This window comes from Saccopteryx bilineata, chromosome 8 (assembly GCF_036850765.1).
Source record: "Saccopteryx bilineata isolate mSacBil1 chromosome 8, mSacBil1_pri_phased_curated, whole genome shotgun sequence".
Taxonomy (NCBI): Eukaryota; Metazoa; Chordata; class Mammalia; order Chiroptera; family Emballonuridae; genus Saccopteryx; species Saccopteryx bilineata.
The window spans coordinates 8,335,666-8,361,295 of record NC_089497.1 but is presented as its reverse complement, the minus strand read 5'-3'; the positions used below and the strand labels follow the sequence as shown (position 1 = coordinate 8,361,295).

Sequence of the window (25,630 nt, the reverse complement as noted above, 5' to 3'; positions counted from 1 at the left end):
CAATGACAGATCAGGCCTGGGACTCAGATCTCCAACCCTTTAATTCTATGATAATAAACCTTTCTAGGTATACAAGGAATTTTGTTGTTGTTTAAAAACCAAAATAAAAACTTTTATTTTTATTAGCCTGTGAGTCTTACAAATAATCTAAGTTTTGGACAGAGCAGGTATTATTACAGTTTTTTTGTTTGTTTGTTTTCATTGAGAAAACAAACTTGCCCAAAGCCCTATAAGAAAAAGAGCCAGGAATTATGTAAGAACAAACAGAGATAATTTTTTGAACAAGTTGGGATTAGAGACCTCAGCACCCCTCTCAGTCAGAAATCTACATATCTAACTCAACTACTAAGAGCCCACTGTTGGCTGGCAGCTTTACTGATAACATAAACAGGCAATTAACAAATGTTTGTATTTTATTTGTATTATCTTCTGTATTCTTACAATAAAGTAAGCTAGAAAAAGAAATGTTATTAAGAAAATCACAAGGAAATAAAATGAGTTAAGGTCCCGCACTCTATTTATCAAGATTGTAAGTTTACATCGTCTGTTTACAAAATGGAAAGAATTCACAAGTAAGTTGACTCACACAACAAACCAGCGTTGTTCAAGGGTCAGCTATACTTGTGATCTGTTACTGGGTAAACCTCCTTATTTTAATTTATTTCCCTCTTCAATCACACTCTCCACTGAATAATACATAGACTGCCCAGTCAGGAAGCTATTAATCATTTCTATTCCTAAATATGAGTGAACTCTACATATAATCATGTAAATGTTGTTTTAGTTTTCATTCAGAGAATGTGATTGTTATTAGAACTGAAGAATTTAATTTTTCTTTCTTTGTACAGAAATGAGGTTTACTTCTCTGACCAAAATCTTTCTTTTTTTTCCAAGTTCCATACTTTGGTTAATGTCATGTTTCAGTTCATTATTAACCAACTAAGCCACAAGTGTTTGTTAGGATTGCCTGTGTTCTGTGTCCCTCTCAGGGCTATAGGGAAAAGGAGAGACACACACAGTCATTGTAACTCAGAGACTGCTAGGACACTAGGAAGGACTATCATCTAACCACCATCTTAGAGAGTGACCACCTTCCCCAGAGAGTAATTACTGTCAACAGTTGGGGGTGAATTCTCACCAACCTGTTTACCATGCCTTTTCACACAATATGTGTGAACATGTAGAAATAAAGCCACATTGTGTGTGTGTTTTACAAAATCACATCACACTCTATATAATGTTCTGCTTCTTGTTTTCTTCCTTCGTCAATAGAGGGCAGGGCAAAAAGTAGGTGTATGTTCGTGAGTATGCAAAAGACTTCATTCTTGTATTGTTATTCATTATCGTATTATTTTCCCTATGAACGACTATAAACCTACTTTTGCCCACCCGTGTCTGTCTTGAAATCTTTTCCAGGACATTCCTCATCTATTTAACTTATCCTTTTAAAAATGTTATAGAATTTTCCATATTGGGACGTGTCCTAATTTGCCTACTGATAGACATTTACATTTCTTTCTACATTTTTTTTCATTGGCAAGGTTGTAGTTAACACCTCTGTATTTGTTGTTGTTTTTTATGCATGTGCAAATATTACTCTTGGGTAACCACCAAGAAGTGAAATTATATAAGGGAAGGGTTTACAATTTTAACAGACGCTGCTGCAGATTGCCTTAAAAATTCTTTGCTAATTTGCACCCCCACCTGCGGTGCTCCAACGTCAAACCACGGGGCTGACGCCCCCAGGAAAATGGGCCTGCCTTGATTTCCCACCTGGCTGCCAACAATTGATCTAATAAGCCAACTAATTCATTAGTGACTAGTGGTAGCAATTTCATACCCACGAGGGAGGATGTTTTTGGCTCCAGTTCTTCTCAGCCGGCGGTTTCCATCTTCATCTCTGAGCCGGTCCAAAGCTTGTTATTATTTTCTCATGGTATATATTCCTCTAACATTCATCTTTGCATCTGGTTTTTGTCCTTGTTTCAGATATTTGAGGTTTTTACACAGATTCCATAAATAAAATACCTAAAACTCCTCAGAGAAGGGGCAAGTTGCAATATTGTTGGCATATATATATATATATATATATATATGGACTATAAAAAGTGTTTTAATGTCTTGATAACATTCTCTACTTGGGTTTACTGTTTTTCAGAGAGTATGACGGCTTTTTTCAATGTGAGTGATTGCCAGAAATCTTCAGCCAGGGTTACTGGGACGCGTGTTTTACATTACTATATTGCTGCTGAAAAAATACTCTGGAACTATGCTCCATCTGGTATAAATGTCTTTACTGGACAAAGTTTAACGGCAGCTGGAAGGTAACGAATGATTTACTCACTGGAAGCATTTATGGTTAAAAAAAAAGATAATTGAAAATATCCAGAATCCAGCTACTCCTAAAAAGGATTTAGGCATCTTATTATAAGAATAGTATAATAAAATAATGGTAGAATAAATAATTATATCAAAAACTGGAAAAAAATTAAACCTAAGGATCCAAAATTTTTCTCTAAATGCCTTGGCAGCCAGTGCAAAGGAACACATACTGCTCATAGGTTTTCTAACACTAAATTTTAAAATGGATTTCCTTTATATTATAATTATGAGACATTTAACAGCATCGTGGAAAATGTTCTCAAAGAGCAATTTTATGAAAAAATTTAAAAACCCGCCTCATATGTAATGTATACTTTCCTGCTAAGCTCTGAGGGCAATGAAATCACTTCCTGTGGCATCCTTCATATTACATATATTTTTTTTACTTAGTAACATCAAAGACTATATTACAATTCTATATTACTGACCGAAAACTAAGGATGAAATACCTTACTGCAGCACCAATATTTAAAAGTGCACAGAAAGTGTTTCTGATCATCTAATTGCTAACTGTGTTTACCAACTTGAAGACAAGAGTTTGAAGCCTTCCAGCTATTGAATGAAAGTTGTGTGTCAGAAAATATCAAGTTCTAGCCCTGGCCGGTTGGCTCAGCGGTAGAGCGTCGGCCTGGCGTGCAGGGGACCCGGGTTCGATTCCCGGCCAGGGCACACAAGGAGAAGCACCCATTTGCTTCTCCACCCCCGCCCCCTCCTTCCTCTCTGTCTCTCTCTTCCCCTCCCGCAGCCAAGGCTCCATTGGAGCAAAGATGGCCCGGGTGCTGGGGATGGCTCCTTGGTCTCTGACCCAGGCGCTGGAGTGGCTCTGGTCGTGGCAGAGCGACGCCCCGGAGGGGCACAGCATCGCCCCCTGGTGGGCAGAGCATCACCCCTGGTGGGCGTGCCGGGTGGATCCCGGTTGGGCGCATGCGGGAGTCTGTCTGACTGTCTCTCCCCGTTTCCAGCTTCAGAGAAATACAAAAAAAAAAAAAAAAAAAGAAAGAAAAAAAAAAGAAAATATCAAGTTCTAAAACCACCAAAAATGATGTTTTCCATACTTATTTTTCTCTAATTCACTCACAAAATTTTTAAGAAAACTACATATGTTGTATCAAATGAATGTTTTCTCATATTTTAACAAATTATTCAATGTTTAATGGAGATTTTTGTATTCATTGTGAAAAAAGATACCTGTGCTTAGAGCAAAATGTAGCTTCAGAGTTAAGTCCAGCTCTCATTCGGTATTGACTGAAGTGAGTAGGAATAGATGGGGCCTTTTGACTTGTGTGATTCTCCTGACTCTGAAACGCTATGACGCCTGAACACTGCTAGCCACCCATCCATTGCTAGGGAACACTTATTCTCAGTGGACTGAGAGTTATTCATTTTATTATAGTAGAATAATAAAAAAAAAAAAAGAATGACATCTCTCATCCTAATATTCTCACATCTCTCCACATGCTTGTTTTTTCTTTTAAGTGAGAGGAGGGAAGACAGAGACAGACTCCTGCATGCGCCCCAACCGGGATCCATGTGCCAAGTCCCCTACAGGAGGATGCTCTGACGATCTTGGCCATTGCTCAGCAACTGAGCTATTTTTTATGCCTGAGGTGGAGGCTCCATGAAGCCATCCTAAGCGCCTGAGGCCAACTCTCTTGAACCAATCGAGCCATGGTTGTGGGAGGCGAAGAGAGAGAAAAAGAGAGAAGGGAAAGGAGGAAGGGTGGAGAAGTAGATGGACACTTCTCCTGTGTGCCCTGACCAAGAATCGAACCCAGGACATCTACACACCAGGCTGATGCTCTTCTACTGAGCCAACCTGCCAGGGCCCACATACTTGTTTTAAAAGCAATGTTTGTTACTACCTGCTTAAAAGAAGAAAAAGAAGTCAGACATATGTCTTTTTAATTTTTATTCCAAAAAAAATTTTGTATATAAATTTCTAGGTAAACAGATACTTATATACCCACACATAAACAAAAGACTGGAAAGATACTCATGGAAAATACTGACAATGGTTACAGATAGATGGCAGGATTGTGAAGATTTTAATTTTGTTGTTATATTTTTCCTTATTTTCCAAATTTTCTACAATGAGCATGAATTGCTTTTATCAATGAATTACAAGTACTTTCAAACAGATGTGTGTAGATTTCTTGCTTGCTATTCACATGACCACTGTGCATTTAAAAGTTCTTTGTGTTCCTACTTTCTCTGCACAGCGAATCTCAGTCAGTTTTTAAACAAGGCCCAACCAGGATTGGAGGAACGTACCAAAAATTAGTTTTCCGTGGATACACAGATGCTTCCTTCCAAACACAGAAGGCAAGAGAAGAGCATTTTGGACTCATTGGTAAAATTCTAGTCATAGCTTGCAAAGTTGTAAATACCTATCATCTATACAAATTCTGTGCACTCCAAACTGTATTCACTGATTCGCAGTTTTATTGACATTAGCTGTCATAACCTTATGAAAACAAGATATCCTGGTTCACCCAACTTGAAATGGCATTCTCTTGCCCTTATGAATCCAATGAGATGAATCTCTTTGTTCAAAATGACATTCTACACCCCAGACCTTTTGTAGTCGGGCACGTTTCTGGTTCATGGCATCGTCCCTTTAACTTGTTCTTAGACCTTTACCCAAGTACCGCAAGCTGAGAGTCAACTTTTCAGAAAACCAGAACAACGAACTCTGTTGGTTTCTAGGCCCTGTCATTAAGGCGGAGGTGGGAGATACCATCCAGGTCACTTTCTATAACAAGGGTCCCGTGCCGCTCAGCATGCAGCCCCATGGCCTGCTTTATAGCAAAGACAACGAGGGCTCCTTCTACCGGACCCCCGGAGGAGGTAAGCAGAACTCAGGGGAGGGCCAAGCAAGCCACACTGTCCTCCAATGTCAACGAGACGTTACATTTCCTCCTGAAGCCCTCGGGCAGCCCACTTTCCGCATCGTCACGGCTCTGTGGACTTATCGTGGCCAAGTGGTGGCTTCCAACTGCCCCCCAAGGCGGGCTGCCGGAGACCTCTCTGTCCTGGCTTGCGGCTCGTGGTCATGGATCCTCTTTCACAGTGGCTCTTTCTCACTAGGTGACCCTCCAGCCTCCTCCCACGTCAACCCTGGCAAAAGGTTTGTCTACACGTGGCAAGTCCCGGCGGATGTGGGTCCGACCTCCACAGACCCCAACTGCCTCACCTGGTTATACTTCTCCGCGGTGAATGGGACCAAGGACACCAACAGCGGCCTCGTGGGGCCCCTCCTGGTGTGCAGAAAGGGAAGTCTTGGCAAGGATGGCAAACAGGTGAGCCTGAGGACCTGTGTCCAGGGCGGCCCGGTGAGCGTTGGCCTGAGATGGAGCCAGAGAAAGGGTCACCAGGCAGTTGCCTTTCCGGTCTGCATGCGGAGGCTCCGTCTGGCCTCTCGCAGCCCCAGTGGGACCCCTGCACCTTCCTCTGCCCTGGACCCCCGCCCTGGCACCTTCCACAAATGCCTCTGAGTTCCGCTGGACTGTTTTAACTCTTCCTCTCCCTCTGGACAGCTCCTGCCTGTCCCTCTCCCCACCAAGTCACCCTCTTTTCCTCTATCCCGCACCACTGGTCACCAAGCCTCTGACCCCGCGCCCCAGATTAGGCACTGTTACCTCTTTCTGAATGCCTTTCACTTCCTAACTCCTCTCCCCTCTCATCCTGCTTCAATATACCTCCGCTCAAGACACCTCCACGTCCCTTCCTGCCAAATCTTCCAAATCCAGTTACAGCACTCTCCACATTAAAGGTCACTCCGGCACCTGCTGACATAGGAGTCAACAGGACAGACAGACCCTGTGCACCCCACCAGACCCTGCCTCCCTCCCCACTATGCTGGACCCTGTTAGCCTCCTGCCCCCCCACCAGACCCTGCCTCCCTCCCCACTATGCTGGACCCTGTTAGCCTCCTGCCCCCCCCCAGACCCTGCCTCCCTCCCCACTATGCTGGACCCTGTTAGCCTCCTGCCCCCCCACCAGACCCTGCCTCCTCCCCACTATGCTGGACCCTGTTAGCCTCCTGCACCCCCCCATCAGACCCTGCCTCCCTCCCCACTATGCTGGACCCTGTTAGCCTCCTGCCCCCCCACCAGACCCTGCCTCCTCCCCACTATGCTGGACCCTGTTAGCCTCCTGCCCCCCCACCAGACCCTGCCTCCCTCCCCACTATGCTGGACCCTGTTAGCCTCCTGCACCCCCACCAGACCCTGCCTCCCTCCCCACTATGCTGGACCCTGTTAGCCTCCTGCCCCCCCACCAGACCCTGCCTCCTCCCCACTATACTGGACCCTGTTAGCCTCCTGCACCCCCACCAGACCCTGCCTCCTCCCCACTATGCTGGACCCTGTTAGCCTCCTGCACCCCCACCAAACCCTGCCTCCCTCCCCACTATGCTGGACCCTGTTAGCCTCCTGCACCCCCCCAGACCCTGCCTCCTCCCCACTATGCTGGACCCTGTTAGCCTCCTGCACCCCCACCAGACCCTGCCTCCTCCCCACTATGCTGGACCCTGTTAGCCTCCTGCACACCCCCCACCAGACCCTGCCTCCCTCACCACTATGCTGGACCCTGTTAGCCTCCTGCACACCCCCCACCAGACCCTGCCTCCCTCACCACTATGCTGGACCCTGTTAGCCTCCTGCACACCCCCCACCAGACCCTGCCTCCCTCCCCACTATGCTGGACCCTGTTAGCCTCCTGCACACCCCCCCCCAGACCCTGCCTCCCTCCCCACTATGCTGGACCCTGTTAGCCTCCTGCCCCCCCCACCAGACCCTGCCTCCCTCCCCACTATGCTGGACCCTGTTAGCCTCCTGCACCCCCCCCCCCCACCAGACCCTGCCTCCTCCCCACTATGCTGGACCCTGTTAGCCTCCTGCACACCCCCACCAGACCCTGCCTCCCTCCCCACTATGCTGGACCCTGTTAGCCTCCTGCACCCCCCCAGACCCTGCCTCCCTCCCCACTATGCTGGACCCTGTTAGCCTCCTGCACCCCCCCCCCAGACCCTGCCTCCTCCCCACTATGCTGGACCCTGTTAGCCTCCTGCACACCCCCACCAGACCCTGCCTCCCTCCCCACTATGCTGGACCCTGTTAGCCTCCTGCACACCCCCACCAGACCCTGCCTCCCTCACCACTATGCTGGACCCTGTTAGCCTCCTGCCCCCCCCACCAGACCCTGCCTCCCTCCCCACTATGCTGGACCCTGTTAGCCTCCTGCACCCCCCCCAGACCCTGCCTCCCTCCCCACTATACTGGACCCTGTTAGCCTCCTGCACCCCCCCCACCAGACCCTGCCTCCCTCCCCACTATGCTGGACCCTGTTAGCCTCCTGCACCCCCCCACCAGACCCTGCCTCCCTCACCACTATGCTGGACCCTGTTAGCCTCCTGCACCCCCCCACCAGACCCTGCCTCCCTCACCACTATGCTGGACCCTGTTAGCCTCCTGCACACCCCCCACCAGACCCTGCCTCCCTCCCCACTATGCTGGACCCTGTTAGCCTCCTGCACCCCCCCAGACCCTGCCTCCCTCACCACTATGCTGGACCCTGTTAGCCTCCTGCACCCCCCCCACCAGACCCTGCCTCCCTCACCACTATGCTGGACCCTGTTAGCCTCCTGCCCCCCCCACCAGACCCTGCCTCCCTCCCCACTATGCTGGACCCTGTTAGCCTCCTGCACCCCGCCCACCAGACCCTGCCTCCCTCCCCACTATGCTGGACCCTGTTAGCCTCCTGCACACCCCCACCAGACCCTGCCTCCCTCCCCACTATGCTGGACCCTGTTAGCCTCCTGCCCCCCCCACCAGACCCTGCCTCCCTCCCCACTATGCTGGACCCTGTTAGCCTCCTGCACCCCCCCCAGACCCTGCCTCCCTCCCCACTATGCTGGACCCTGTTAGCCTCCTGCACCCCCCCCACCAGACCCTGCCTCCCTCCCCACTATGCTGGACCCTGTTAGCCTCCTGCACCCCCACCAGACCCTGCCTCCCTCCCCACTATGCTGGACCCCTGTTAGCCTCCTGCACACCCCCACCAGACCCTGCCTCCCTCCCCACTATGCTGGACCCTGTTAGCCTCCTGTCCCCCCCACCAGACCCTGCCTCCCTCCCCACTATGCTGGACCCTGTTAGCCTCCTGCCCCCCCCACCAGACCCTGCCTCCCTCCCCACTATGCTGGACCCCTGTTAGCCTCCTGCACCCCCCCCACCAGACCCTGCCTCCCTCCCCACTATGCTGGAGCCCTGTTAGCCTCCTGCCCCCCCAGACCCTGCCTCCCTCCCCACTATGCTGGACCCTGTTAGCCTCCTGCACACCCCCACCAGACCCTGCCTCCCTCCCCACTATGCTGGAGCCCTGTTAGCCTCCTGCCCCCCCAGACCCTGCCTCCCTCCCCACTATGCTGGACCCTGTTAGCCTCCTGCCCCCCCCCACCAGACCCTGCCTCCCTCCCCACTATGCTGGACCCTGTTTGCCTCCTGCCCCCCCCCACCAGACCCTGCCTCCCTCCCCACTATGCTGGACCCTGTTAGCCTCCTGCCCCCCCCACCAGACCCTGCCTCCCTCCCCACTATGCTGGACCCCTGCTAGCCTCCTGCACCCCCCACCAGACCCTGCCTCCCTCCCCACTATGCTGGACCCTGTCAGCCTCGACATCCCATCTCTTTGGATTTTGACCTTTCTTCTCTCTGGCAGAAACAGCCTTTCTTCACTGTATTACTTGCCAAAAGGGAAGGCATTTTAAAAACTCATTCTGAGAGTTTCTTCCTGTCCTTAATCTGAAGTGTTCGTTGAAGTTCATGCAGATTGCCACAGGGCCTTGTGTATGTTTCCATCAAAGCGCTTATCTGTGTGTTTATTTTCAAAAATAAGTTCCTTGACTCCATACCTGAGGTTTTGTTGATTCACTGTAACAGCAACAGGTCTTCAGCAAATGCTTGATGAATGATTTTCCCTTGTTCTTCACTTGCAAGTGAATTCTTTTCTGCATTGTAAATCATGTGTGGTAAAGCCTTGTAAATTCCATAATATAATTATATATATATAATTGAATGTATATTTTATTCAAAAATGTGGCTATATAATCATATTTATTTATATAAAGTTATATAGAGGTCTCATAATTCTTTTTGTACATATAATTTTTATATTTTATCCAAAAATAGAAATGTGTATACATGCTGCATTTCTTCATAAACCCTAAAAATGCAGACTTTCTAGAATTCAAAACATTTTATTTAACTTTCTACAAAGCATCCTATGAACAGCCACGATCTGTGATTATCTTATTAGATGGGGTTTTAAATGTAGGGAGCTTTATCTGTAGTAAGAGCTTTATATGAAAGCAGATATAGAGATTTCTCCTAACATCTTAGTTTTGTGATAAATCTGCTCGCTGGCTATGTCTTTATATAAAATATCTGTAAGTGGGGAACGTAATTGATCAAAATTTCTAGGATATACAGTTCTTGTATACGAAATCTTGTATGCAGATCAACTATTTGACTAAACTATACCTGGTGCTTTTTCCCCCCTATTCTCATGCACAGAAGGGAATAGACAAAGAATTTTACCTACTTGCCACAGTATTTGATGAAAATCAAAGTTTTCTCCTGGATGAAAATATTAGAACATTTACCACAGAACCCGAAAATGTGGACAAAGAGGACCCAGATTTCCAAAAGTCTAACTATATGTCCAGTAAGAAAACACTTCATTTACACGATAAATGTATTAAGCGTTGTTTCATTTCATCCCGCCTAAAGAATTGCAGATTGTTTAAGAGACAACAGACATTTCTCCCTCAATGGTTGGCTAATATGATTCTTGTAAATAGAATTTCTCAATAAAAATCTACTTGGATGATGATGTTAAATTCAATTTACCAAATATTGACCAATGTCTCTTTGGTGCAATATATTGTTTAGCTATTGCTACACGAAGATAGAAAACCACTGTATTTCTCTATTGACAAATTAGTGGAGTGGGTGGGCAGGGTGTTTGTTGAGTTGGTTGGTTGGTGGTTTTTGAAGGGTGTGAGATATAATAGAAAAAGAATTGGCCTGCTGATGTGGACTCTGGTCTTAACAGTTCCATTTATTAGCTTAGGACACTGGACAAGTAACCACTCCTCCGGCCTTAGTTTTCACGAAATTAAAAGGAAAAGATTGCCTCAGATCACCTTGAGATTCTCACATGAATGAAGTGCTTTGTGATTAGTCCTCTGTTGAGTTTCAAATAATGTCAGTACATTCAACACTCTTGTCTTTGTCGTAAATGTCTTGCAGCTCTAAATGGATACATGTACGGAAATCAGCCGGGACTGGACATGTGCTTAGGAGACAAAGTTTCATGGCACATGTTTAGTGTGGGATCAGAGCTGGAACTGCATGGGATATATTTCTCAGGAAATACCTTCACTTACCCGGAAGAAAGGTCGGACACTATCCCTCTGCTTCCCCACAATTCACAGACACTCTTAATGACGCCTGATTCCTTAGGTAAGTAATGCCCTTTCTCCTTCAGCCAGAAACATGTTTGAAGCTTGAAAAAAGTGTTATTATATGTGCTGAATATTCTGTTGGTTCAGGAAAAAGACATACAATAAATAGTACTTGGAAAATTTTTGCCCTGTTCTATTTAGTTAATAGGAGCACGAGGGCATCATTTTCCTGTACACAGAAGCCCTCAGCCTCTCCCAGTTTGCTCTTCCTGGGCTCCAGGCTTTAAATCCACCCACACTCCTCAAAAGCAAAGATGTTTTGCTCTGGCCAGTTGGCTCAGTGGTAGAGCGTCAGCCCAGCGTGTGGATGTCCCAGGTTCAATTCCTGGTCAGGGCACACAGCAGAATCGCTCATCTGCTTCTCCACCCCTCCCCCTCTCACTTCTCTCTCTATATATCTCTCTCCTCCGCTCCTGCAGCCATGGCTCAATGGAGCAAGTTGGCCTCGGGCACTGAGGATGGCTCCCTAGCCTCCGCCTCAGGCACTAAGAAATGGCTCTGGTTGCAATGGAGCAGTGGCCCCAGATAGGCAGAGTATCACCCCCTGGTGGGCTTGCCAGGTGGATCCCCGTCGGAGCACATGCAGGAGTCTGTCTCTGCCTTCCCTCCTCTCACTAAATAAAAATTTAAGCCTGATCAGGTGGTAGCACAGTGGATAGACTGTTGGACTTGAATACAGAGGACCCATATTCAAAACCCCAGTGTCACCAGCTTGAGCATGGGCTCATCTGGTTTGAGCATGGCTCACCAGCTTGGACCCAAGGTTGCTGGCTCGAGCAAAGGGTTACTTGATCTGCTGTAGACCCCCTGGTCAAGGCACAAAAGAGAAAGCAATCAATGAACAACTAAGGAGCCACAATGAAGAGTTGATGCTTCTCATCTCTCCCCCTTCCTGTCTGTCCTTATCTATCCCTCTCTCTGTCTCTGTCTCTGTTACAAAAAAAAAAAAAAGGCAATGCAGATGTTTTTAAGCATTTGACCTCGTTTCCTTCCAGCTAGATAACTGCATCTCTTCCTCCCCCGTTCGTCAGTTTCCCAGGCCTTTCTTATGCCTCCACCTTGCCCTTCTCTCTTCTAGCTAGCTTTCCTCTCTAGGGAAAAGTTTCAACTTCAATGAGGTTGAGTGTTGCTGATAAATAGTTTTTTGTTTTGTTTTGTTTTGTTTTTCTGAAGCTGGAAACGGGGAGAGACAGTCAGACAGACTCCCGCATGCGCCCGACCGGGATCCACCCGGCACGCCCACCAGGGGGCGACGCTCTGCCCACCAGGGGGCGATGCTCTGCCCCTCCGGGGTGTCGCTCTGTTGTGACCAGAGCCACTCTAGTGCCTGGGGCAGAGACCAAGGAGCCATCCCCAGCACCCGGGCCATCTTTGCTCCAATGGAGCCTTGGCTGCAGGAGGGGAAGAGAGAGACAGAGAGGAAGGAGAGGGGAGGGATGGAGAAGCAGATGGGCGCTTCTCCTGTGTGCCCTGGCCGGGAATCAAACCCGGGACCTCTGCACGCCAGGCCGACGCTCTACCACTGAGCCAACCGGCCAGGGCCAATAGTTATTTTTTTAGTTTATTGTGTTGACATGGTTTTAAAGGTCCCATTTAATATAACACCATCTATACACCAACCACATCATGCTCCCCCCCATGCTCCGTGCAAAGTCCTATTCCCCCCCCCCGTTTCCCCTCTCTGTCCCCCCACCGGCCTCCCCCCACCCCCCTGGCTGCTGCTACCCTGTTGTCTGTATCTGTGTATTATGTAGTATATATATGTTTATTGGCTAACCCCTTCACTTTCTCTGACCCAGTCCCCTCTTCCCTCTGACAGCTGTCCACCTGTTCCTTGTGTCCATGCCTCTGTTCTTATTTTGTTACTCAGTTTATTGTGTTCATTAGATTGCACATGTGAGTAAGGTCATATGGCACTGGTCTTTCTCTGCCTGGTTTATCTCACTTAGCATAACACTCTCCAGGCCCATCCATGCTGTCACAAAAGGTGAGATTTCCTTCTCTTTTTTGCGGCCAGGTAGTATTCCATTGCGTATATGTACAACAGTTTTTTTATCCACTCATCCACTGACGGACACTTAGGCTGTTCCCAGATCTTGGCTATTGTGAACAATGCTGCCATAAACATGGGGGTGCATTTCTTCTTTTGAATCAGTGATTTAGTATTTTTAGGATATATTCCTACAAGTGGGATGGCTGGGTGAAAAGGCAGCTCCATTTTCTCCACAGTGCTTTCCACAGTGACTGCAGGAGTCTGCCTTCCCACCAGCAGTGCAGGAGGCTGCCCTTCTCTCCACACCCTCAAGGGCACATGCCATTTGTTGATTTGTTAATGAGAGGCATTCTGGCAGGTATGAGGTAGTAAGCAGTTTTAAAAAAACAACAACACCCCCCATCAGAGAATTGTTGCAGGGATCGGAGGAGCCAAATCTCCACTCTAAACCTAATATCCTCACTTTTAAAATAAGTATTGTAATAATTACAGTTGACAAAAAGAAATAAGCAACAATCAGATCCGATGAGATAGAAGTAATAAAAATAGAGTGAAGTGTGTGGAATATATTAGACTTTAAAGAAAACGTTGTCCTGCAGATTCAACTTTACACACACACAAAATTCATCTGTCTTGGTCAAAAGCTACCTGGCACCAATCAAATACTGCTTACACAATAAACTAGTTACTCTACAAATACCATAGACTGGCATCTTAACTCTTTGTGACACCACTTAAGTCTTTGTGACTACATTTTCTACATTCTAAAACTTTTAATTTTACTTCTCAAACAAACAAAATCTGTGATTAAGGACAATTAGGCCCTGGCCAGTTGGTTCAGTGGTAGAGTGTCAGCCTGGTGTGTGGATGTCCCAGGTTTGATTCTTGGTCAGGGCATACAGGAGAAGCAACCATCTGCTTCTTCACCTCTTCCCCTTTTCTCTCTCTCCTTCTTTTCCCCTCCTGCAGCCATGGCTCAATTGGTTCAGGCAAGTTAGCCCCAGGCACTGAGGTTCTATGGCCACAGCCTCAGGTGATAAAAGTAGCTCAGTTGCTGAGCAATGGAAAAACGGTCCCAGATAGGTAGAGCATCGCCCCTTAGGGAGTTTGCTGGGTGGATCCCAGTCACAGTGCATGTGGGAGTCTGTCTCTCTGTCTTCTCTCAAAACAAACAAACAAACAAAACAACAAACAATTAAGGGAGGGGAAAAAAGAGCTCTTTCTCTTCTCTGTAGCAGCATTCACTCATGACAAGTTATTGTTAACCCCACCCTGCTCCTTATTTTCCTTTACCTTGAACTTAAAAATTTTTTTTCCTTCTCTTTGTTCTCTTTCCTAAACAATATCAGCTGTAGTAACTACGTGGAGATGCCAACTGCATGTCGAGCACTGTGCCATACGAGAATCATTTTATTCTGAACCAATTCTCTTTCCCAAACCCTCTCGATCGGAAGGTTTTTCTTCCTTGTCTGGCTTCTTGAATCTTACCCTCCATACAAATGAGTACAACAGAAATTAGGCAGAGAGTTGAAAGGGAGAGTTAGTGCGATGAAGGTAACATGCAGAAGCAGCATCAGAATGTGACGGCACAAAATGACTAAAGTAGGAGACAAGGAAAACTCAGGGGGGCCGGCTGCTCCAAACCAGGCGGGGTTGTTTTCTGTTGTGGGGATTGTTCTGGTCGTGCTGGTCCTTGGAGGTTTTTACTGTATTAGGCTGAGTCCCTCCAACTTCCTGTCACTCCCTCCAAGGCTACCTGACCTAAGCCACCATCTCTCATGGATAGTTGTTTTTTTCTGTTTGTTTGTTTGTTTGTTTTTTGTATTTTTCTGAAGTGAGAAGCAGAGAGGCAGAGATACAGACTCCCACATGCATCCAACCGGGATCCACCTGGCATGCCCACCAGGGGGATGATGCTCTGCCCATTTGGGCCATTACTCTGTTGCAACTGGAGCCATTCTAGCACCTGAGGCAGAGGCCATGGAGCTGTCCTCAGTGCCTGGGCCAACTTTGCTCCAATGGAGCCTTGGCTGCGGGAGGGGAAGAGAGAGATAGAGAGAAAGGTGAGGGGGAAGGGTGGAGAAGCAGGTGGGCCTTATCCAGGAATTGAACCCGGGATTTCCACACGCCGGGCTGATGCTCTACCACTGAGCCAACCGGCCAGGGCTCATGGATGGTTTTAGCAGCCTTCTAATGGACCTCTTCCCTTCCACCTTGTCCAGTCTGGTCTCGTTTCAGCACAGCTGCCTGAGTGTCCATATGTTACCCAGCAACTTGAAATCCCACAGAGGCTTCTCTTGTCACTAAGTAAAGGCTCCAGACTTCTCACTGGCCCACAAAAGCCCATATGACCTGGCCCTTCATCTCCCCACCCCCAATCTTGGCTCTTAGCACACTTACCCTTGCTCACTCTGCTCCAGGTGCACAAGCCTCCGAGAAGGTCCTCAACTACACCGAGCAGGCCCTCAGCTTGGGGCAGTTTGTGCCTGTTTCCCCTGGATCTGCCGTTCACCTCTCATGGGTCTCTGCCCACCTGCCACCCCTCCTAGTCCTTGGCGAGACCGACCCTGACCATCCTGTACCTGGTCATTGCACCTTTGAGCCCTCTTTGCCCCCCTCACCTTCCCAGTCTCCTCAACCTTCAGCTCATTACTCTACTTCTCTCTTTTACCCATAGTATTTACTACCTTTCTACATACACAAAATTACTGCCAAGTTTATTGTCTGTCTCCACAAGAACTTGCCATATAGACGCTAAGGGCAGGGATTTTTAACTATTTTGTTTATTGATGTCTCTATGTGCCTCGAAATATGCCTGGTATAAGGAAGATAGTGAGTAAGTATTTATCAAATTAGTGAAAGAATGAACGAACTGTCTTACTGTATGTCCGGGGAGGGGGCGGTTTCTGGCTTACAGATGATGGCACAGAGAGAAAAGAAGTCTCGATGCAAAGCCTTATGCATTCCTGTCCTTCATCTATCTGCCTCTAGGAAAGTTCGATGTGGTTTGTCTGATTTCCCAGCACTATCAAGAAGGCATGAAAAATCACTACAGAGTGCGGCAGTGTGCGGGCTCACCCCCTGATCAGACACGCTACCAGCAGGAGAAAGTTATTTACATCGCAGCTGAGGAAGTTGTGTGGGATTATGCTCCGAGCAGGAAGTGGGAGAGAGAACTGAAACGTTTACAAAGAGAGAAGTATGGCCATAATTCCGGTCTCCAGCTGGGAAGGGTTCATTCTGTAGTTTTCCACCCTTTCCTTTCACTCGTGTGTGTGTGTGTATTTTGTGCATGTGTAGGATGGGTATGTGTGTATGGTGTGTGTGTGTGGCACGTGTGTTTAGGATACATTCAATTACAAATAACTTCAAAATGTGTATGTGTGATACTTTAAATTACAGATGACTTCAAATCTTTCTAAATATCTACATAACCTCTTCTGTACGTTGTTTCTCCCTGTCTCTCTCCCTATTTCTTGCATTCTGTCTCCCTGGCGTGTGTTACCATCGAGCCGTGTTGCCCGGCGTGTAATAAACATAACCTCCACTACGTTTCATGTGTGGGATCAGTCAGGTTTTCCTTCTGTCGTGGTTTGTCTCCATCTACACCTGTTCTCCTGAGAACCTCAACTTAAACTAAACTTTCTTTGTGTTAGATTTTATTTCTTTCTACAGTTTTGTCTCTTACTATTTATTCCTTTACCAAAACTAAAATTTTATTCTGAAAACATGTTTCAAAGTACGAATGAATATATCCATCCATCTTACCAGAATGAATATATTTTTTCAAAAAGAATTACTTTTCAAGGTGACGCAGCCTCTAGATATTAATGAATTGCATTATGTCAAGTTCTTTCATATGAGAATATATGGAAGAATTCCATATAATTTAACTGTTAAATTAACTAACCTTATGTGTGTGTGTTTTTTTTTGTTTTTGTTTTCATTTCCTCAAAGTAATACAAGCATATATTTGGATAAAAGGGAGACACGTCTTGGGTCCAAATACAAGAAAGTTGTATACCGTCAATACAATGATATCACATTCACAAAGCAAAGAGAAAGAAATGAAGATGAAAAGCACCTGGATATACTAGGTATTGGCACAGAATGAGATTGGTTGTGGGGGTGTGCTTCTTGTCCGCAGCCACTGGAGCTTGCTGCCCACATTGAGGATACTGTCAGCTTCCGCCGTCAGGGAGGAAAATGCCTGTACCTCTAATTTGTTTCACTGGGAGAAGTGATTCAGGTATTGTTTAATGGAAAATAAAGAGACCATAGAAAATTAATATGGTCAGTTTCAGATTACCTGGCTTCTTGCACTCAGAATCCAAGAATTCTGGATCTGGACGGGACCATAGAAATGGCATTTAAAGATAATTGCATTGAATTTAAAATGAAGCCCAGAAAATCATCAGTAGTGGGGGGGGGGCAGGGACGAACTTCTTTGTTTAAATTTAAGTGTTAAATTGAAACACTTTGGTTGTAAGATTTAATTTCATCTTTGTCCAAGAGTGAAGAAAATGATAGCCCTTTCTTCCACCCTTGACAGATCAGCTAGGATACCTCACGTCACCCCTGAGCACCTACGTGTTACATGTCCATAGGTCACACGGCAGTTTTTAGAAGTCACGTGGCCTTCCATAGGTCACATGATGACTTCATATGTCAAATGGCTTCTCCATATGTTGCATAGTATTTCGCAAGTCACGTGACATTTCCACATCCCCAAATCTTGTCTTGGTCCTGCTACCTGTGTATCTCTCAGAGGCCATTTTTTAGCCTGGGACCCTGCAAGATGGATTTCCACGCTGCCGAAGGGGGACCTGCTTTGTTCGCGGCTGCTCTTGAGCTTGTCCCTTTCTGACTCCGGGAGAGAGGTCTTTGCTGTTCCTATGCCGCTGTCTTCAGATCGCTCCCAATCTTTGGCAGCAGCAAGATGTTTGTTTTTTTCTAGGGTTCTGGCCCAATGCAGCAAGGTAAATAACACAGTGTGAACCCTTTAGATCCATGATTATTTATACAAAGGAGGAAAGAAAACACTATCTGGGAAAGGAAGAGCAAGCTCCTGTTTGGGAAGGTAGAGTTGCCGCAGGGGTCAAGCAGGTGCTGACTTCAGCTGGTAGCCAGGGAGTGCCCACCAGGTCTCTTCCGGCTCCGATCTTAGAACGACAGCTCACGTTTGAGGAGAGTTCCTACCGCTCAGTTCGTCTCAAGGTCATGTCTGTTTCAGACTTTTTATTTTTTTTAATTTAATTTAATTTTTTTGGTATTTTTTTTGAAGTTGGAAACAGGGAAGCAGTCAGACAGACTCCCGCATGCGCCTGACTGGGATCCACCCGGCATGCTTTGCCCCTCCGGGACGTTGCTCTGCTGCGACCAGAGCCACTCTAGCGCCTGGGGCAGGGGCCAAGGAGCCATCCCCAGCGCCCGGGCCATCTTTGCTCCAATGGAGTCTTGGCTGCAGGAGGGGAAGAGAGAGACAGAGAGGAAGGAGAGGGGGAGGGGAGGTGGAGAAGCAGATGGGCGCTTCTCCTGTGTGCCCTGGCCAGGAATCGAACCCGGGACTCCTGCATGCCAGGCCGACGCTCTACCACTGAGCCAACCGGCCAGGGCCTGTTTCAGACTTTTTAGATCCACCCATTCAATCTTCTTTCTAGTTGAAAGAAGACAGTTATAACGAATGCGATCGCTTCCGTTCTGGGCCTGGATGGAAGAGAGAAGAGTAAAATGAAGGGGTCTGTGAAAGAGAAAATTACTCAGGGTCATAAAGAGGCCTGGCAGCTCCTTCGAGTGTCCCTTTAGGGTTCAGAACAGAAAAGCACGAAAGGCCAAAATGATGAGGTTGGCCAAAAAAAGAAATAAAGCGCTCCACTTCTCACTTCTGTGTTTCTGTATGCCTTCACTGATCCTCGTCACAGCGGGTTTTCTAGAGAGAGAGCTTATAAAACTGCTAGATGACTTATATTTTCCAGGCAAAAATCATGTTTTAGAAATGAGCAGTGATCCACTTGTTAAATGTGTTCGTGTTTCATTTGGCTGCACGTTAAGGAAAAGAATAAGTCACTGTCAATACTTAAGAGGACAGAAAATTCATAGTTTAAAATAAATAAAGATTATTTACACGTTTTTCTTTTTATGTTTCCTAGGTCCTTTAATATTTGCCACTCCTGGTGACAAAATCCGAATTATCTTTAAAAACAAAGCTTCGAGACCATTTTCTATTCATGCTCATGGGGTGAAAACACAGAATTCATTTATTGTTTCAACACAACCAGGTAACTGCTTTGGAAAACAGAAAAGACTCAGAGCTTTTATATAAAACTATGAGGCTGGCCCTGGCCAGTTGGCCCAGCTGTAGAGCATTGTCCCGGCGTGTGGAAGTCCCGGGTTTGATTCCCAGGCAGGACACAAAGGAGAAGCGCCCATCTGCTTCTCCACCCCACTCCCTCCTCTTTCTCTCTCTCTCACTCTCTCTCCCCCTACCACTGCCATGGCTCAGATGGGTTTGAGCAAGTTGACTCTGGGCTCTGAGGATGGCTCCTTGGCCTTGCCTCAGGCTGAAGTAGCTCGGTTGCTAAGCAATGCAGCAAAGGCCCCAGATGGGCAGAGCATCACCTGGTAGCGGGCTTACTGGGTGGATCCCAGTTGGGGCCAGTGCAGGAGTCTGTCTCTCTGCCTCCCCACCTCTCAATAATAGAAAGAAAAAAAAAACTATGGGGTTAATGCACTTTCTTAAGTATGGGTATAGTTCCAGATGATAAGGAAGACCAGAGGACGAGGAAGAAGGTCCTGAGGAACTTGGGAGAGCAGTTCCTTTTGCAGGTTGAGTCTGCTTCCGGGAGGGAGCTCCACGCCCACAACTCCTCAGTGTGCACAGTTTCTCCTCTCGGGCCACCTCCCTCCCACCCTCCACTTGTCCAGCCGCCAGGTGTTCCTCTATTCAATCTTCCCAACTCAACTGGTAAGGGAGGAGCTGAGTACAAGACACAGTGTGTGCGGGAGGGGCAGGGGGGAAAGTTGAGCTGCTGAGAGGAAGGGACGAGCCTCTTGTATTCGTATGTCTAAGGCGTCACCTCTATAGAGCAGGGCATTCAGCATTCTCACCTTAGAACAGCGGTCCCCAACCCCCGGGCCGCGGACCGGTACCGGTCCGTGGGCCATTTGGTACCGGTCCACAGAGAAAGAATAAATAACTTACATTATTTCTGTTTTATTTATATTTAAGTCTGAACAATGTTTTATTTTTTAAAAATGACCAGATTCCCTCTGTTACATCCGTCTACGACTCACTCTTGACGCTTGTCTAGTAAATTCAACAATTATATTTAAAAATACCACAGTTTTTACGTCGATCGCATAATTTTATTTTGTGCATTTATCCGTCCCCCCCTAAAGGCTGGTCTGTGAAAATATTTTCTGACATTAAACCGGTCTGTGGCCCAAAAAAGGTTGGGGACCACTGCTTTAGAAGACAATGAAAAGTTTTTGATTTGAATACCCAGGAAGCTGGCTCTGAAATGCAGATCTGAATGCAGGTAGTGCTCTTGGGATGAATGACAATGAAAAGAAAGAGAAGAAAGCAAAATTGAACGGGGGTGGGGAGATGTTGAACAGAGATGCAGCTTCAGTAAAGGCACGGTCAACCCTACAAGAAGTTCTGAAGATAGGGTGGCCCTCAGCTGCTCTGAGTTGGGGTGAGAGGGACATGGGGTGGCCCTTTATGTTCCTGCACCCCTGGATTGGTCCAGGACCTTTTGAGTGTCAGGTAACCTCCGGGCTCTTGACTTACGCAGGAAAGCGCCAAAGTAAAAATGAAAGCCAGTTTCATTTAGGTAAGACAAAGACAGAGGCTAGGATGTAGGCATCGTGGTGAAAGAACTGAAAGAATGAGTCTGAGCAGACCCAGGCCGAGTTGCAAATGAGCTGCACACTGGGTCGGCCAGTTCTTGGGATTTGATGTGTTTCCAAAGCTAGGTTCTTTCTGAACGTCGCGGTGCCAAATTCTGGCTCTGCCTTCTGCTTGGGAGACAGGGTGGGGAGTCGGGGGGCTTGTTCTTTTTTTTTTAAACTTTATTTATTTATTTATATTTTACAGAGACAGTGAGTCAGAGAGAGGGATAGACAGGGACAGACAGACAGGAACGGAGAGAGATGAGAAGCATCAATCATTCGGGGTTTTTTTTGTTGTTGTTGGGTGTTGCAACATCTTAGTTGTTCATTGATTGCTTTCCCATATGTGCCTTGACCGCGGGCCTTCAGCAGACCGAGTAATCTCTTGCTGGAGCCAGTGACCTCGGGTTCAAGCTGGTGGGCTTTTGTTCAAACCAGATGAGCCCGCGCTCAAGCTGGCGACCTCGGGGTCTCGAACCTGGGTCCTCTGCATCCCAGTCCGATGCTCTATCCACTGTGCCACCGCCTGGTCAGGCGGGGTTTGTTCTTAATATGCTCTTTTCGGGAAGTGCCATGGCAGTTCGCCCTCCTGGGGGGGGGCACCTTCTGCTCGTGGTGTCAGCTTTTATTATAATGATGGTAAAATGAGCTGTGGCGGTGGCCTCGGGTCAATTTATTTTCTACCTTGGATTGATCCGGTTGTAGCCAGTTCTTGTTGTGGACTTTTCCTGCCATGAGCTGTTTCCCTTTGCCCACGGGCGAACGTGGGGGCTCTGCGGAGATGACCTCAGGTCGTCCAGGCTGTCCGCTCCCACTTCCTCACTCCACTTGTCGGGATTTCCCTCCACTCTTCTAAGCCGCCGCCCCGGCAGCAGTCTCAGATGCAGCTTGGGGCCAGGTGGGCTGCCAGCCAGCACAGCGGTCCTTCATCATCAAAGAAGGACCTGAGACGGTGACCAGAATGGCCCTCCATAGCTCCCCACATAAACAACAAGTTCTAGAAACTAGGGCTACTACGGAAAGAAGCAAATTCAAAAAGGAAAGCTTTATGGGGCAGAGAGAATGAAGGTAGACTTTGATGGTGGTTAAAATATTCCTTTTTGAGCCTGACCAGGTGGTGGTGCAGTGGATAAAGCATTGATCTGGGATTCTGAGGACCCAGGTTTGAAACTCCAAGGACGCTCTCTTGAGAGTAGGCTCATCCGGCTTGAGTGCAGGGTTGTTGGTTTGGGCGTGGGGTCATAGATATGATCCCATGGTTACTGGCTTGAGCAAGGGTTCACTGGCTCAGCTGAGTCCCCTGGTCAAGGCACATAAGAAAAAGTGATCAGTGAACAATTAAAGTGCCACAACAAGAAGTTGATGCTTTTCATCTCTCTGTCTCTCTCGCTAAAAAAAAAAAATCCTTTTTGCTTATAGCTTATATATTTTAAAATTTTCATTGAGTTTATTGGGGTAACATTGGCTAATAAAATTAAGCAGGCTTCAGGTGCAGAATTCTATAATTCATCATCTGCCTGTTGCATTGTATGTTCACCACCCCAAATCAAGTCTCCCTCCACCCCATCACCATCTTCCCTTTTGGTTTTAAAAACATCGAGTCCTGCCCTGGCCAGTTGGCTCAGTGGTAGAGCATTGGCCTGGCATGTGGAAGTCCCAGGTTTGATTCCCAGCCAGGGCACACAGGAGAAATGCCCATCTGCTTCTCCACCCTTCCCCCTATCCTTTCTTTCTGTCTCTCTCTTCCCTTCCTGCAGCCAAGGCTCCATTGGAGCAAAGTTGGCCCGGGCGCTGAGGATGGCTCTGTGGCCTCTGCCCCAGGCGCTAGAATGGCTCTGGTTGCAGCAGAGCAACGCCCCAGATCGCAGAACATCACCTCCTGGTGGGCATGCTGGGTGGATCTCGGTCGGGTAGATGTGGGAGTCTGTCTGACTGCCTCCCTGCTTCTAACTTCGGAAAAATACAAAAAGCAAAACAAAAAACAAACAGTCCTGTGGTGGTCCCAACATCACTCTCCGACCAAGGCGTTTGCAAGTCAGCACTCTGCACTGATCAGCCAGGAAAAGGCCCCGTCACGTGTATTCCACAGATGCTTCTCAGCGCCTGCTCTGCCCCAGGCACAGTGTGGTATGCTTGAAGGGAAGGGTTAGTAGTAAAGAGGTTGTTAAAGCTTTGGAAGCAAGGAGGCTGGGTTTAGAATTGGTTAGTGGAAGATGAAAACTATGTCAAGGTGCTTGGGAAAATTAATTAAAAAACCCTAGAGGTGGAAGATATAGTACCGTATTTCCCCATGTATAAGATGTACCTTTTTCCAAAAAATTTGGGGTCTAAAAACTGGGTGCGTCTTATACAGTGGTTGTGGCATTTTCAATGCCATAGATGGAACTGAGGACGAGGCAATATATAAAGACTGATTCGTCATCAGACACAGATGAGGACAAACTCATGAATGGGAGTTCGGACAGTGACAAGGAATTGTATAAATTTTATAATGAATAAAACTTGAGTTCAATAACTTTATGTAATACTTTTGTTTTCAAATTCCGGGCCCCAAAATTAAGGTGCATCTTATACCTGGGAGCATCTTATACATGAGGAAATACGGTATTATACAAGCGAGGTGGGCGTGGGACACCAAAAGAGCTTTCCCTGCAGGACTCAAGAAGATCCAGATTCCGTAGGGTTAAGGCGAACAGCTTTGGGAGGCGGGGGAGGAGGCATATGTAATCCACCAATGGGAGGGTCAGAGGTGAAATTCCAGACAAGTCTGTCACCTTTCAAAACCTGAATGATTGTCTTGTTACAGCCAATGTTTGTTGAATGAATTAATGACATATTTAACAACTGACATTTTTCAATGGCAGCATCCCTGTAAGGTTGTGATCCATAAACCCTGACAACACAATAGCCTACATTGACAGTGACACTGAACTTGCCCTGTGGCCCTGATAATGCAATGTGGAGGGCTTCATTTGCATCCTCTGGTCTAATCCCCAAATCCCTGTTTTATGTGCATGAGGAAGGAGAAGCTCAGAAATGTAAACGCATTGACTAGAATCATAAAGCTAGGAGTAGTAGAGCCTGGAGTGAAAAACAGACGAACAGACAGACAAACAGAACAAGAACGCTGCCGCCGATGACGCGTATAGCGTCTGCTCCTTGCCCGCTCACTATCTCCGTAAAGAAATGTGATTGGAAAGATTCGATAGTAATACACTGTATCTGCCTGTTTTAGGAAAGATCCGCTCCTATGTTTGGGAGATTCCTGACAGATCTGGTCCTACGACCAAGGAATTCGACTGCATACCCTGGTTTTACTCTTCCACGGTGGACTTGGTTAAGGTAAACTTTAAATCAAATCTTCGTTTTCATCCTGTCTCCTTCTAGTAACTATATATAATGGAAAAAAGAATGAGTTTATTTTTTGTTTAAAAAAGAAAATCTTAGGTCTATGTAAATTGTCTATTGAGCAACCCTACATACTGTTCCGCTTTTAATCCTACATAGGTTTGCATTTCCAAGAGCAAAATATATAAATTATTACACTATGATTACTTAGATTGATGACATTCCCCAAAATGTCACTGTGACTTGGAAAATACATATAATTATATAAACGTAGGCTTTTCTTTGTTTCATTGAGTAGGGTGCGAATTACAGAAAACAAAGTGTGGGATTTAACAAGTCTAAGATTGAGAAATAAATATGTACATATTATGTTTTTTTTTTTTTAATTCTCAAGTCTGGAGTTATAAATTTATTTGCATTAAAAAAAATAAGTTTCCTCTTTGAACTTTTGTTATTTTGACCACTTTCTTCCTGGAACAAAAATCTACTCAGACATTCAACCAGTGGTGGAATTCAAATAATTTAACAACTGGTTATTTGCCCTAATGTCCATTTTAAGTATAAAAAAATGATATAGTGAAAGGTAGTTTATTATTTCATGCATTTGATACTTAAATAAGAATAAAAGAGGTATATAAAACTAGATTATGTGATAAAAAAGAATTTTAAAATAGTAGTGAAAAGATATTAAACAATACCTGACAAAAAAACAATAAAACCGTTATTTAAGATATGTCCATATTGCTTCCTTTTTTTTTTTTTTTTGTATTTTTCCAAAGTGAGAAGCGGGGGAGTGGGGGGGGGTGGCAGACAGACTCCCGCATGTGCCCAACCGGGATCCACCCGGCATGCCCACCAGGGGGCGATGCTCTGCCCATCTGGGGCGTTGCTCTGTTGCATCCAGAGCCATTCTAGCGCCTGAGGCAGAGGCCATAGAGCCATCCTCAGCGCCCGGGCCAACTTTGCTCCAATGGAGACTTGGCTGTGGGAGGGGAAGAGAAAGGCAGAGAGGAAGGAGAGGGGGAAGGGGAGAGAAGCAAATGGGCACTTCTGCTATGTGCCCTGACCAGGAATCGAACCCAAGACTTCCACACACTGGGCCGACGCTCTACCGCTGAGCCAACCGGCCAGGGCCTGTTCATATTGCTTCTTGATTGGCATCCCTGTTTGCAATTCTTTTCATCTATGGATGGAATGAACATTATGACAGGCACTTAGCATACGCTGTTGTGCAGATGATCGTTGAAAAAGAGTGAGGAATGTCAAGGTGTGATTTCCACATTGGCCGACTGCCCAGGCACCCACCGTGGAGAGAACCCCGATGCCAGGTGCCATTTCAACAACCCGCTTGCTGAACTCGGCAAAGTATCGGTTCTGCCGAACAAGTGCGAACTGGCCGAGTCCCACCGCTGCATTCAACCCAAAACCAAATGAATAAAAACAAACCAAGGCTCCCAGTTAGAGTCGGCTGCGAGGACAGTGGCCTC

At 46.7% G+C, this 25,630-nt stretch overlaps 1 protein-coding gene across 1 annotated transcript in view; it reads left to right on the top strand.

Annotated features, from left to right (window-relative positions):
* Positions 1-25,630, top strand: part of LOC136311896 (ceruloplasmin-like) — a 45,865-nt gene that overhangs the window by 6,523 nt on the left and 13,712 nt on the right. The window contains exons 6-15 of the mRNA XM_066241219.1: positions 2,159-2,324; positions 4,602-4,732; positions 5,089-5,229; positions 5,470-5,681; positions 9,957-10,107; positions 10,695-10,907; positions 15,894-16,101; positions 16,860-16,999; positions 19,052-19,180; positions 24,031-24,137. Coding sequence (XP_066097316.1) covers positions 2,159-2,324; positions 4,602-4,732; positions 5,089-5,229; positions 5,470-5,681; positions 9,957-10,107; positions 10,695-10,907; positions 15,894-16,101; positions 16,860-16,999; positions 19,052-19,180; positions 24,031-24,137 — 1,598 coding nt within the window. The remainder of the gene's footprint in view (positions 1-2,158; positions 2,325-4,601; positions 4,733-5,088; positions 5,230-5,469; positions 5,682-9,956; positions 10,108-10,694; positions 10,908-15,893; positions 16,102-16,859; positions 17,000-19,051; positions 19,181-24,030; positions 24,138-25,630) is intronic.